Source organism: Lissotriton helveticus, chromosome 9, assembly GCF_964261635.1.
Source record: "Lissotriton helveticus chromosome 9, aLisHel1.1, whole genome shotgun sequence".
In the NCBI taxonomy this organism is placed as follows: Eukaryota; Metazoa; Chordata; class Amphibia; order Caudata; family Salamandridae; genus Lissotriton; species Lissotriton helveticus.
Genome location: NC_136070.1, coordinates 691,128,495 through 691,141,408, shown reverse-complemented (window position 1 = coordinate 691,141,408; position 12,914 = coordinate 691,128,495). Strand labels below are relative to the sequence as shown.

Genomic DNA, 12,914 nt, shown 5'->3' with positions numbered 1-12,914 from the left:
AGTAATCACAGGGTTTCAGATGACAGATTAAATACTACAATCAGCTTAATTAGCTTAACTCAGCTTAACTCAGGTGATTGACAAAAGAAATGCCAGAGTTTTCTTTCCCTTCCACCACTGAAAGAAAAAGGTTAAGCAACAATCTCCGTCTTTATCAGCATTAAGAGGGTTCAGTTAACCCCTTCTGCTCAGTCACTCTCCTTTACTTTACTTGTTCCCTTTATCACTAGTCCTGGCGACTTCCTAGTGTCAGACTCCCCGGTCTTGCCAGATCTGGGCTTCCAGTTATCAAATGGGGGAAAGAAAGATCTCCCTTCTGGGACCTTGTTTCATTAACCCCCGGTCCCACAACAGCCCCCAGTTTCCACCTTACTTGAGGCCAGCAGAGTACTGCACAGTTGCAGCTAACCGGCACTCGCCAACAGACGTCCTCTCCCAGCAGCGCCTCCCTCGTGGGCCAGGCCAAGCGATATCCAAGCCGGCACCGAGGGGGAGGCCTCACTGAGTTAGCGGCGATGCGGGCTTCTCGAGTCGTCTCCTCCGACCCTTCGACAACAGCGTCACTGGGCAGGCGCGGGAGAGCAGTGGCTCAGTTAGTTGCCGCCCCTCTTCTTTCCTCAGACAGTCGGAAATTCACCTTCGGGCCTGCGCACCAGCTGACGCTTCTCCGGCGACACTCCGCCCCTCTTCCCTCAGGCAGTCGGAACTTCACAACAGACCTGCTCAGTATCGCGCCACCTCCGCCGACGCTTCTCTCCCCACCCGGATCTCTCACAACAGACCTGCCCAGTTTCGCGCCACCTTCCGCCGACGCTTCTCTCCCCACCAGGATCTCTCAGAGCTGAGAGAGACACTCCCAGCTGCGCTTCCAAGTGCCGGTAACGGAAATCGCGGAGGGCCAATCACGGATGGTAGGCGATGTCCTAGAGAGAGGAAGGAGGGGGGGGGGAAATTCAATGTCGCTTCCCTCAGGGATTTCTTTAGAAGTTTTGGCGAACAATGTCAATAGACCAATGACAGGGCTCGGTCAAAGGCTAGGGGGGGACGTTCTCAAGAAGAGGCTGTCGACTTCTGAAATGAACTAACCACTTCTAGCGCGCCCACCTCCCCAAACAGCTGCCTCACTCCTCAAACTCTCTGGTCATTACAAAATGTCCGCCCACCCACTGGCCTTTATATAGGCAGGCCTCAGGCTACTAGAACCAGCTAGAAGGTTCTAGAGCACCCCTATTCTATCCTATGGGCCCTTTTTCTGGTGTAACAGTTATGGCAGTTACTATCCACCATTTTGTGTGACTAAGCTTGCCCTCAGAAAAGGAGGGAATTCTGGGCCTTTGAGGAATTATGGGGTCAAGGAGCATCTAACCTCCCAGGTCAAAAAGGGGACAAAAATAAATAAATGACAGGAGGGACCACTCAAAGGGCTGACAGGTCTAACACGCGTCCCCCCCCAGCTGAAAGTGGGGAGAGCTACCCAACCCCTTGGGAGTCCTCATCACTAAGGCGGAAATACCTAGAGAGACCGTCTGCATTGGCGTGGTCCACTCCAGGCCGATGTTCCACCCGGAAGTCCATTCCCTGTAGGGAGATGGACCATCTCAACAACTTGGGATTTTCTCCCTTCATTTGCATCAGCCAACGAAGGGGTCGGTGGTCGGTCTGAACCAGGAAGTGCGAGCCAAACAGGTATGGCCGCAACTTCTTCAGAGCCCATACCACTGCAAAGGTTTCCCGCTCAATTGCACTCCACTTCTGTTCCCGGGGAAGCAGTCTCCTAGACAGGAAGACAACAGGCTGATCCAGACCCTCTTCATTGAGTTGCGATAACACTGCCCCAATGCCATGCTCTGATGCGTCTGTCTGGACAATGAATTCCTTGGAGAAATCCGGGGCCCTTAGGACCGGTGCTGCACACATTGCTTGTTTCAGCTTCTCAAAGGCTTGCTGACAAGCCTCCGTCCAGACTACCCGTCGAGGTTGTTTCTTAGATGTGAGCTCAGTGAGGGGCGCTACAATAGTGTCATACCCCTTCACAAAGCGACGGTAGTAACCTGTGAGGCCCAGGAAAGCTCGGACCTCAGTTTGGGTCTTGGGGGGCTCCCAGGCCATGATCGCCTCAATCTTTGCCTGAAGGGGCTGCACCGCTCCCCTGCCCACCAAGTGGCCCAGGTACACAACCGACCCCTGCCCAATCTGACATTTACTGGCCTTGATTGTCAGGCCAGCCCGTTTCAGGGCCTGGAGAACAGCTTGCAAGTGACACAATGATCCTCCCAACTGCTGCTGAAGATGGCAATGTCATCCAGGTAAGCAGCAGAGAAAGTCTCCATTTCAGAGAGGACCTGGTTCACCAACCGCTGAAAAGTGGCAGGGGCGTTCTTGAGCCCAAAGGGCATCACACAGAACTGGTAGTGTCCCTCAGGCGTGGAGAAGGCTGACCTTTCCTTTGCTCCATCTGTAAGTGAGATCTGCCAGTACCCTAAAGTAAGGTCAAAGGTACTCGGGTATTGGGCAGCTCCCAGCCGGTCAATAAGTTCATCCGCCCTTGGGATCGGATGTGCATCAGTCTTGGTCACTGAGTTTAGTCCCCGGTAATCCACACAGAACCTCAGCTCTGGAGTGGTGCCCGGTGGGGCAGCTTTTGGTACCAGAACCACCGGACTGGACCAGGGGCTACTGGAAGGTTCAATGACTCCTAGCTCCAGCATCTTTGCAACTTCACCGTGGATGCTGGCCTTCACCTTGTCTGACAGCCGGTAGGTCTTAGACTTCACTGGTGGGCTGTCTCCTGTGTCCACATCATGGGTACACAGGTGGGTCCTTCCCGGTACAAGGGAGAACAATGATGAGTACTGCTCCAAGACCTGGCGGCAGTCCTCTCGCTGCTCAGGAGTTAGGGATGGGGAGAAAATCACTCCCTCCACCGACCCATCCTTTTCCTGAGACGAAAAAAGATCAGGGAGAGGCTCGCTTTCCGCTTCCTCTGCACCATCAGTCACCATCATCAAGATGACCTCAGGCCTCTCATGGTGGGGTTTGAGGCGATTGGCATGCAGCACCCGTAGGGGCTGTCGAGGGGTCTTAAGATCCACTAGGTAGGTGGCTTTACCCTTCTTCTCCAACACCTCAAAGGGGCCTGTCCAGCGATCCTGGAGGGCACTTAGCTCCCCAGGTTCCATCACCCATACTTTCTGGCCAGGCTCCAACTCCACAGGGTGAGCGTTGTGGTCATACCACTCTTTCATCACTGCTTGACTGGCTTCCAAGTTGTCAGAAGCTTGCTTCCACAACTTTGCCATTTGGCTCCGGAAGGCCAGCATGTAGCTCACCACATCCTGGGGAAGCTTCTTGGGAGACTTTTCCCATCCGTCCTTCACCAGGCTGAGAGGTCCACGCACAGGGTGCCCATACAGAAGTTCGAAGGGGCTGAAGCCCACTCCTTTCTGTGGCACTTCCCTGTAGGAGAACAGCAAACAGGGTAGGAGGACGTCCCATTTCCTCCGCAGGCTCTCAGGCAGACTTCTTATCATGCCTTTCAAGGTCTTGTTGAACCTTTTCACCAGACCATTGGTCTGGGGGTGATAAGGAGTGGTAAACCGGTAGGTAACTCACACTCCTTCCACATAGCCCGCATGTACGCTGACATGAAGTTGGTCCCCCTGTCGGACACAACCTCCTTGGGGAAACCCACTCGGGTAAAGATCCCCATCAGGGCCCTAGCCACTACAGGTGCAGTAACAGTCCTCAGAGGAATTGCCTCTGGGTACCGTGTGGCGTGATCCACCAGAACCAGGATAAACCTGTGACCAGCTGTTGTTGGTGGATCCAATGGCCCCACAATGTCGATGCCCACCCTTTCAAAGAGGGTGCTAACGACTGGAAGTGGTTCCAGGGGAGCTTTCAGTTTCACCCCTGTCTTCCCATTGGCTTGGCAGGATACACATGTCCGACAGTATGTGTCGGATGCCACTTTCATCTGAGGCCAGTAAAAGTGGGGGACAAGCCGGGCAAAGGTCTTGTCCTGTCCTAAGTGTCCTGCCAAGGGAATTTCATGAGCCAGTTCTAAGAGAAAGGCTCGGTACCGTTGAGGGACTACCAAGGCCCGTGATGACCCGGGCAAAGGTACCTTCGGTTCACTGTAGAGGAGTCCATCCTCCCAGTAAATATGGTAGTTCCCAGCAACGTTCCCTGCTGCCTGGGCTTCGGCCTGTCGCCTCAGTCCCTCAAGGGTAGGGCACTCCTTCTGGCCCTTACAAAACTCCTCTCTGGTAGGCCCTCCTTCCACATGCCACTCAGCAGGGATGGGTAAGTCCTCCAGGGAGACTACTTCCCCCTCCATGGACTCCTGGTCCACCACCGCAGGTGGCCGATCTGTCTCATGGGGCGTGGAAGCAGAAGCAGGCTTCTCCTGTCCTCGGTTCTTTCCCTTTTTGGCAGCGGGCTGGGCCATTGTTCCAGGCTCCAGCCCAGGTGAACTCCCTCTCCGGGTAGTCGCGGACCTTGTGCTTGCACAGGCCCAGTCAGGTGTACCCAGCATCTCCGAATGAGTCCGGTATTCCACCTCCTTCCAAGCATTGTGCTCCATGTCATTCCCCAACAGACAATCGACTGGCACGGCAGGGCTTACGGCAACTCGAAGTGAACCTGCAACCCCTTCCCAGTCTAATGGAACCTCGGCCACAGGGTAGTGGCCCAATCTGCCGTCAGCCGTCAGCCATCGCGGCGGGGTGGAGTACATGTGGAATCACCTGCTCTGGAGACACCAGTTGACTCCTTACCATAGTCCTACTGGCTCCTGTGTCTCTCAGAGCCTCCCCTCTTTGGCCATTGATGGTGACCCACTGCCCATACTTTACAGTATTTGAGGGCACCTGGATCTTAGGAACCATCTCCCGATCTCCCAGGGACACTAAGGTGACACCCGCCCACTCACCCCCCTTATCTAAGGGCAACTCCTCCCCGAGCACTACACTAGCTACTCCCGGGGCTTTTCCTCCAGTGGGAGGGGGTGGTCTCTTTGGGCACTTGACATCTCCCTTATAATGTCCAACACCACCACACTCAAAGCAGTGGACAACCCTTGGCTGCTGACTTTGGCCAGGATGAGGGTTTCTGGGCGGGTTAGCCTTAGGGGTGAATCCTGTTCCCTTTCCCTGGAAACTATTTTGGGGGCCTTTTGAGAACTCCCGCTTTTTATCTCCCCCCTCTTTCTTCTGGGGAGCGCCCTGTCCGGTCCTTTGGGAATCCCCTCCAGTCCCCTTTGAGGACACCCGAGTACTTGCCCAGATGTCCGCCTCCTCTGCAAGCTTCCGGGGGTTGGTCGGCTTGCTGTCCACCAGGTGTTGACGCAGCTTGGGAAAACATTTCTCGAGGAGGTGCTCCTTGAGTATAAGGTCATACAACCCCTCATAGTCCCCCACCTCGCTGCCTTGCACCCAGCCCTCTAATGCCTTCTTTGCGTAGTCCAGGAAATCCACCTAATTCTGTGTGCCTAGTTTGTGACTACCCCTAAACTTTTGAAGGTATTTTTCTGGAGTCAGTCCAAACTTTCTGATTAGCGCCACTTTCATGGTGGGGTAGTGGGTCTGCTCTCCCTGCTCTAGAGCCAAGAGGGTATCCCTCCCTGCAGGAGGCATGTACTTATACAAGCCACCCCCCCATTGTTTCTCCAGTATCGCATGGGCTCTTAAAGAGACCTCATAGGCGGCCAGCCACTTGGCGATGTCATCCCCTGTACTGTAGCTGGCGACTACATCCTTAGGTAGGTACGGTCTGGGTTCCCTGGTCAAATCCTTTGATTCGCTGCCACCATTTGGAGAACTGGGAGTCCCTGCCTGTAGGACCTTGAGATCTAACTCTCTGAGTTTCAACTCGTGAGCCATCCTCTGCTCCTCCTTCTCCTTTTCCAACCTGGCTAACTCCCATTTTAGTTGTCTTTTTTCCCTCCTGTCTGCTAGTTCGGCTTCAGTCAAGCTTCTCGCTGAGACACTGCTGCCCTCTCTTGAGAGTGTTCTGGGACCTGTCAGTAAGTTCTCCCTCTCAGATTGGAACAGCACATCTACCCCGATGACAGTTTCCCTGTCTGTTTCCTCCTCCTCCTTCCCATCTGGGTGAGCTGCCACCCACGCCCTCAAGCTGGTTTGAAGTTCCCCCTTCTTAGCACCACGCTTGAAAAACACTCCCATATTCTGACAAAATTCTCGGAGTTGAGCCACAGTATAGGTTTCTAACTCCTCCAATGCGAATTCCTTTTTTGCCAAGAGAGTTTCGGGACAGCCACTTGGAAGGAATTATTTCAGAGGGTAACTAGAAGCTTCCTCCACCCACCACCAGGAGTAAATTTGGAAAACAAAAAGACAATTAGGGAGTCCGCAAGGAGAAAACTCCAGGTGTAGGCCTGTGGAGTACACTAGGTTACTATAGAGTGGACGCAAGCACAGTTCTCATCCCACCGCTGGACACCAATTATGTTGGACCTGGAGTCTCCAGATCACATAGAGTAGCCTGGCCCAGTATAAGACAGTCAAACCTAGAGGCAAAAGTTTTAAGTTTGCGTCACACCCTTACAGTAACCTAGCATCCATCCATTCAAAAATGACGCTACACCATTTCTTTTAGGAAAATATGAGCTGTTTTATAAAAATATTTCTGTTTACTCTTATTTATCCTGACCGTCAACTTTTGTTATTATTCAAATCAAATATTTCTCCATTTGCGCTTTTACATTAATTAATTCTCCGGCAATCAATTCACAGAACACTGTTACTTAACTCCCTGGGAACACCCCGGCCTCATAAACTGGTCTGGTACATTAGTAAGCCGAGTTTGTCACTTTCCAAGGAACAGGTGAGTAATCACAGGGTTTCAGATGACAGATTAAATACTTCAATCAGCTTAATTAGCTTAACTCAGGTGATTGACAAAAGAAATGCCAGAGTTTTCTTCCCCTACCACCACTGAAAGAAAAAGGTTAAGCAACAATCTCCGTCTTTATCAGCATTAAGAGGGTTCAGTTAACCCCTTCTGCTCAGTCACTCTCCTTTACTTTACTTGTTCCCTTTATCACTAGTCCTGGCGACTTCCTAGTCTCAGACTCCATGGTCTTGCCAGATCTGGGCTTCCAGTTATCAAATGGGGGAAACAAAGATCTCCCTTCTGGGACCTTGTTTTATTAACCCCCGGTCCCACAACAGCCCCCAGTTTCCACCTTACTTGAGGCCAGCAGAGTACTGCACAGTTGCAGCTAACCGGCACTCGCCAACAGACGTCCTCTCCCAGCAGCGCCTCCCTCGTGGGCCAGGCCAAGCGATATCCAAGCGGCACCGAGGGGGAGGCCTCACTGAGTTAGCGGCGATGCGGGCTTCTCAAGTAGTCTCCTCCGACCCTCCGACAACAGCGTCACTGGGGAGGCGCGGGAGAGCAGTGGCTCAGTTAGTTGCCGCCCCTCTTCTTTCCTCAGACAGTCGGAAATTCACCTTCGGGCCTGCGCACCAGCTGACGCTTCTCTGTCGACACTCCGCCCCTCTTCCCTCAGGCAGTCGGAACTTCACAACAGACCTGCGCAGTATCGCGCCACCTCCGCCGACGCTTCTCTCCCCACCCGGATCTCTCACAACAGACCTGCGCAGTATCGCGCCACCTCCGCCGACGCTTCTCTCCCCACCAGGATCTCTCAGAGCTGAGAGAGACACTCCCAGCTGTGCTTCCAAGTGCCGGTAAGGGGAATCGTGGAGGGCCAATCACGGATGGTAGGCGATGTCCTAGAGAGAGGAGGGGGGGGAAATTCAATGTCGCTTCCCTCAGGGATTTCTTTAGAAGTTTTGGCGAACAATGTCAATAGACCAATGACAGGGCTCGGTCAAAGGCTTAGGGGGGACGTCCTCAAGAAGAGGCTGTTGACTTCTGAAATGAACTAACCACTTCTAGCGCGCCCACCTCCCCAAAACGCTGCCTCACTCCTCAAACTCTCTGGTCATTACAAAATGTATGCCCACCCACTGGCCTTTATATAGGCAGGCCTCAGGCTAATAGAACCAGCTAGAAGGTTCTAGAGCACCCCTATTCTATCCTATGGGCCCCTTTTCTGGTGTAACAGTTATGGCAGTTACTATCCACCATTTTGTGTGACTAAGCTTGCCCTCAGAAAAGGAGGGAATTCTGGGCCTGTGAGGAACTATGGGGTCAAGGAGCACCTAACCCCCCAGGTCAACACCTAAAAATGCTAGTGGACATAAAAAATTAAAGGATATGAGGGGCAAAAAGGGGACAAAAATAAATAAATGACAGGAGGGACCACCCAAAGGGCTGACAGGTCTAACACCTTCCAACAGGCGAGCCTGGATCAGGGAGTCGCATAGGGGTGCCCCCCCACTGGGTTGACACTTGACGTTGACTAGGAAGAAACACATTGTGCTCCCGCCACCACCTTATTGCCAGAGTTGACGGGGAACCCCAACACATGCCTGAGACACGAGCTGCTGCTGCGTACCTATGCCGCGGGGGCTACCTGGGAACTCCCGCCACACCGGCACAAACGCTCTGACACTTATTGGGCTTTGCCAGGCCTTTTCCCCCCACCTTCCCACTGCCTCTACGAGGGGAACTAGCCCTCCCCATGACCACAACCACCCGAGCCACTGTCACACCACCGACTTAATACCTCCATAGACATGCATTGACACTCCTCCCACTACACTGACCTGTTCTCCCCATCCTCCTCCTTTGAGACTTATCCCCCCTCCCTCTTTTCCCTATCCTTCCCTCACTGGTTCAGTCCGGGGGGCATGTCAGTTTCCCCCCCCCCCCCGACGCATTTTGTTAAAATGTTGAGAATATGGTATTGGATCCATACAATTGTTTACTCTGAACCACATGCACGGCGTTCCCGTAAGGGGGTAAATCACACAGATCATCCGATGGAACAGACCAGAGATAGACACATGGGCGCAATAACATGCCGCCCTATGCTTGCTCCTATATACTTTGGCTTAAGATACACCCACAAGTCATACAGCAACACACTTGCCACAGAGTTCAACACCTCTCGTGTAATTCACCGATGGTCTTGAAGCCCTGTGGTGTGGCGGGAACTATTTATCTACTCGCAGATTAGCATTGTTGTTTTGGTATGAGATGATTTATGTGTAACATTTTCCTTTACTCAATGCCTTTGAAGTGTATTGTATTGATGATAATTGCTTGAAAACCAATAAAACATATTCAAACAAAAAAATTAAAAAACACCCATAGCAGCAAGTGCTCTGTAGAACCAAGAAGGTATTTATTATTCAAGAATCAGGGCTGACCAGATTTTAAGAATGAGATTATTTTGTTGCAAAAACATTAGCTTGCAAATTCCAAAGTTTTCATTTCAGGCAAACAAACTTTATCCTCTCAATTTTAAAGCTTGTAAGTATCTGAAAGCACAATTTTCTCCTTTTTATATCTGAGTGGTACTACTTAATGCAATTTGCAGGACAAAGCACTTCTCGGATCTCGCCCTCTGAATAATGGACTGGGTTCTTATCCAGAATCTTGAACTGCCTTCTGGCATATGGTGCGTTCTGGTAGAAGGAGAGCCATACTACGGAGAATCGTGCAGTGTGCATGTGCTATTCTCTTACTGCAGCAAGTGCTCCTACAGTTGTGTTTCTATCTTTCGCTTTGTGGCTATTCGGAAAAGCCACGAAAGTAAGGGATCCATTGCACCTACACTCTCTCTCTAGCGCTCTCTATTTCGCAGCCTCGTTCACAAAGTTTCATGTTTAGTTTTCTTCTGTTACAGGCTGGCAAATGGTTCATGTGGGTCTGACTTTACAATAGACTTGACTTTAGATTTCCTTAATTAGTAAAACACATTACCAACAGTGAACTGGCTTGATGCTCTCTAATTGAATATTGTAGTTGATATTTATTGGGAAGTTGCATGGAATATTGTAAATTTCACATGCTTTCTTTTTTGTTTGATCACCAGTAGTGAAGCAAACTCTAAGTGGCTGGACGCTCACTATGATCCAGTGGCAAATTTGTGCACATTCTCCTCTTGTACGGGTAAGTTAATTTTTGTTATATTACTTTTGACGTCTAAGAGCACCTTTTGATGTTTGCTTCTCTGTGCTATTCGGACAGCATTATGTCACAAGCCGTAATCCTCTGCCTGTACCTCATTCATATTAATGCATGATCAGGGACTTTCGGGTATTCAATATCTGTTTTACTGATGGTGTACTTGAGGCAGGCGGTCTCACACCTTCTCTACAGTTGTGCATTAAGAAACACAACTTGCATGTTCTGTAAACTTAGTGCCTGTCATTAAAGTGGTCCGGTACTAAAACAACGAAAGAACTATGATGGATCTACCAACTGACTGCTTTGTCTAAATCCACCAAGTCCTGTGTTGCTCATTAAGATTGTGTTGCCGGTGTTCTGATCAATTAATTTTATTATTAACTGTTACCCCTTGGGCCCACCAGCTACCCTGTGCATCATGTGCATCAATCCCTGGTGCATGGGCCTGGCCATTTGAGCCTGGACTTAAATTGTAATGGTCATTGAAGCCTGACACCTTTTTCTTCTGTAAATTAGGAGGGAATTGAATTTTTCCAGGTGCCCTTGTACTTTTGGACCTCATCAGTACATTGACAAGGCTGGTATGATACACATATAATTCAATCAGAACAGGTAATTCTTAAAACGTTTGAGAAATGTGTTGCCTCCTTTAAATAGAGGGCACCTGTTTCTTGTGACCCCTGTCAACACCATTCAATTCTATGACCATTGGTTTTTGATCCGAGAGTTCATGTGTGCCATGTGGGCCTCTTGCTTTATTTTCACTGCCAATATTTGGATCCCACTTGCTGCTCGTGAAACCTATTTAAGCATAATCCTCTCTGCCTTTTCTTAATGCCCGGGCGTTATGTTGGGCTTGAGTGCTGACATAATGTGGTCCTGCCCACTTTTTTGAGGCAGAATATTGGTATCATTATTCTACAGAAAAATGAACCACCAACCTTCAGTCCGCTACCCCCTATTGAATTCCTCCGGGCTCACAGGTGAAGCAGTTTCTTTTTTTTCTTCTTTTTTTTTGTAAGTTTTTATTGAAATTAAACAAACATACATGAAAACAAACCAAACCTCACAAGGCAAAAACATAATAGTACATTATCATGGGTCCATGCGGGCAGAGCTCAAAGAATAGATGGATACATTTTAATCGGCTAGTACGGGGATAGGGGGGGACAAGGAAACAAGCGGAATCATTGACAATAGATGAAGAGTGAATGTCAATTAGGGTTAAGAAGACACATCAATGGTTACATCCTGCGGGGGAGTACATATATTACCACGATAGGCATTCCATTGGGACCAGATTCTTACCCATTTCTTGGGCCGTCCCCGGGAAAGGTACACAGTCTTCTCTCGGAACATGCACCAGTCCATGTTTTCTTTCCACTTGGAGAAGGAGGGCGGTCTATGCGAACCCCAGAGCTGGGCAATGTCCCTTTTCGCGACCATATTTCCAAGGGTCGCCCATACAATCTGTGCTGAGTCGTAGTCATTAGGCCCCCAAACATTCAACAAACAACGCCTGGCCTCGGGCAGCAGGGACATACCCGTGACACTCTCCATGACATCATGTACTCGGGACCAGAACTTAACCATCTCCGGGCATTCCCACAATATGTGGAGAAAGGTACCAGACATCCCACAGCCACGCTTACATAACCCATCCAAGGAAAAACCCATTCGAACCAGACAAGGCCCAGTGACATACACTCGGTGAAGTATCTTAAGCTGGACGAACCTCAAACGAGCAGGAATGGCGACCTCCTTGGGCGAGGACAAAGCAGACTGCCAGTCCTCATCATCCAATTCCAGTCCGTCCGCACACCACGTGTCCCTGAGGCGAACCAGCAAGTCAGCTCTGTTATTGATGAGTTTTTTATAAATCAATGAGATCGTGCTGTCGGGCACATGACCATCCAAAATGCGGTCCTCCAGAGGGGAAGACTCAGGAATATCATCACCCGCAGCAAACACAGACAACAGAGCATGACGGATCTGGGTGTACCTAAAGAATTCATTGTCACCAAGCTCATACTCCACTTGCAGCACATCAAAGGACTTGACAGTACCCTTCGACCACAGATCGCCCACTCTGCTGATACCAATCTGTCACCTTAGGGGTGTACAAGGAGTGAGTGAGCCCAGACTGAAGGGATGTTTCAATGTGGTTTATTTGATACACAAGGTCTCTGAACTTAAGGACGTAGTCTTGTCCGAAGTGTCTTTCACAAGGTCGGGACGTCTCTCCCATGGACTGGTGCAAGCTTCGTCCAGGTCTTCTCTCGCTCACAACCCCAAAACAAAGAAAGACATGTGGCTGTTAGTTCACAGCCTAATGGTGTAAAACGTCAGGGAGGGGGAGTGAGGGCAACACGCGTGCAGAAAGGAACGAATACCAACACCAACTAGAGCCTGCCGAAAATAGGTGAACGTGACGTGCTCAAGAATCCCCGTGCCCGCTCCGACCTCCCTCCTCCCGCTGCTGCCCCTTTCCTACTCGCTTAAAGGGTAACAGGTTACGCAAGCGTTCACGTACCTGTGGTAGCCACGCATCTTCCTGCGCGTGGCTGGGCGATAAGTGGGAACGTTGGCCTCCAGGCTTCTCCAGCGTCCCGGCTCCTCCTTCGTCCCCTTGGTCAGGAAGTCGAGCGTTGGCTTCGGCGTCGTCTTCCTGCTCCTTCGCGATGCCTCGACTCGTTCTCGTCTGCCGGTGACCTCCGTGGTTGGATTCTCTACGGGTCCTCACTTCCTCCGTGCTCCGCTCCATCCACAACTCGGTGTCTTCCTAGTTCGCTCTTTCACCTCCCCAGTCGCTCTCCGATTGGCCGGACGTCATCCACGTCATAGTG

General features: G+C 50.8%; 1 protein-coding gene across 2 annotated transcripts in view; it reads left to right on the top strand.

Annotated features, from left to right (window-relative positions):
* The window catches only part of BBS1 (Bardet-Biedl syndrome 1), a 541,250-nt gene that overhangs the window by 25,977 nt on the left and 502,359 nt on the right, over positions 1-12,914 (top strand). For both annotated transcript variants that reach the window (XM_078660785.1, XM_078660786.1), the window contains exon 2: positions 9,974-10,050. In XM_078660785.1, coding sequence (XP_078516911.1) covers positions 9,974-10,050 — 77 coding nt within the window. The remainder of the gene's footprint in view (positions 1-9,973; positions 10,051-12,914) is intronic.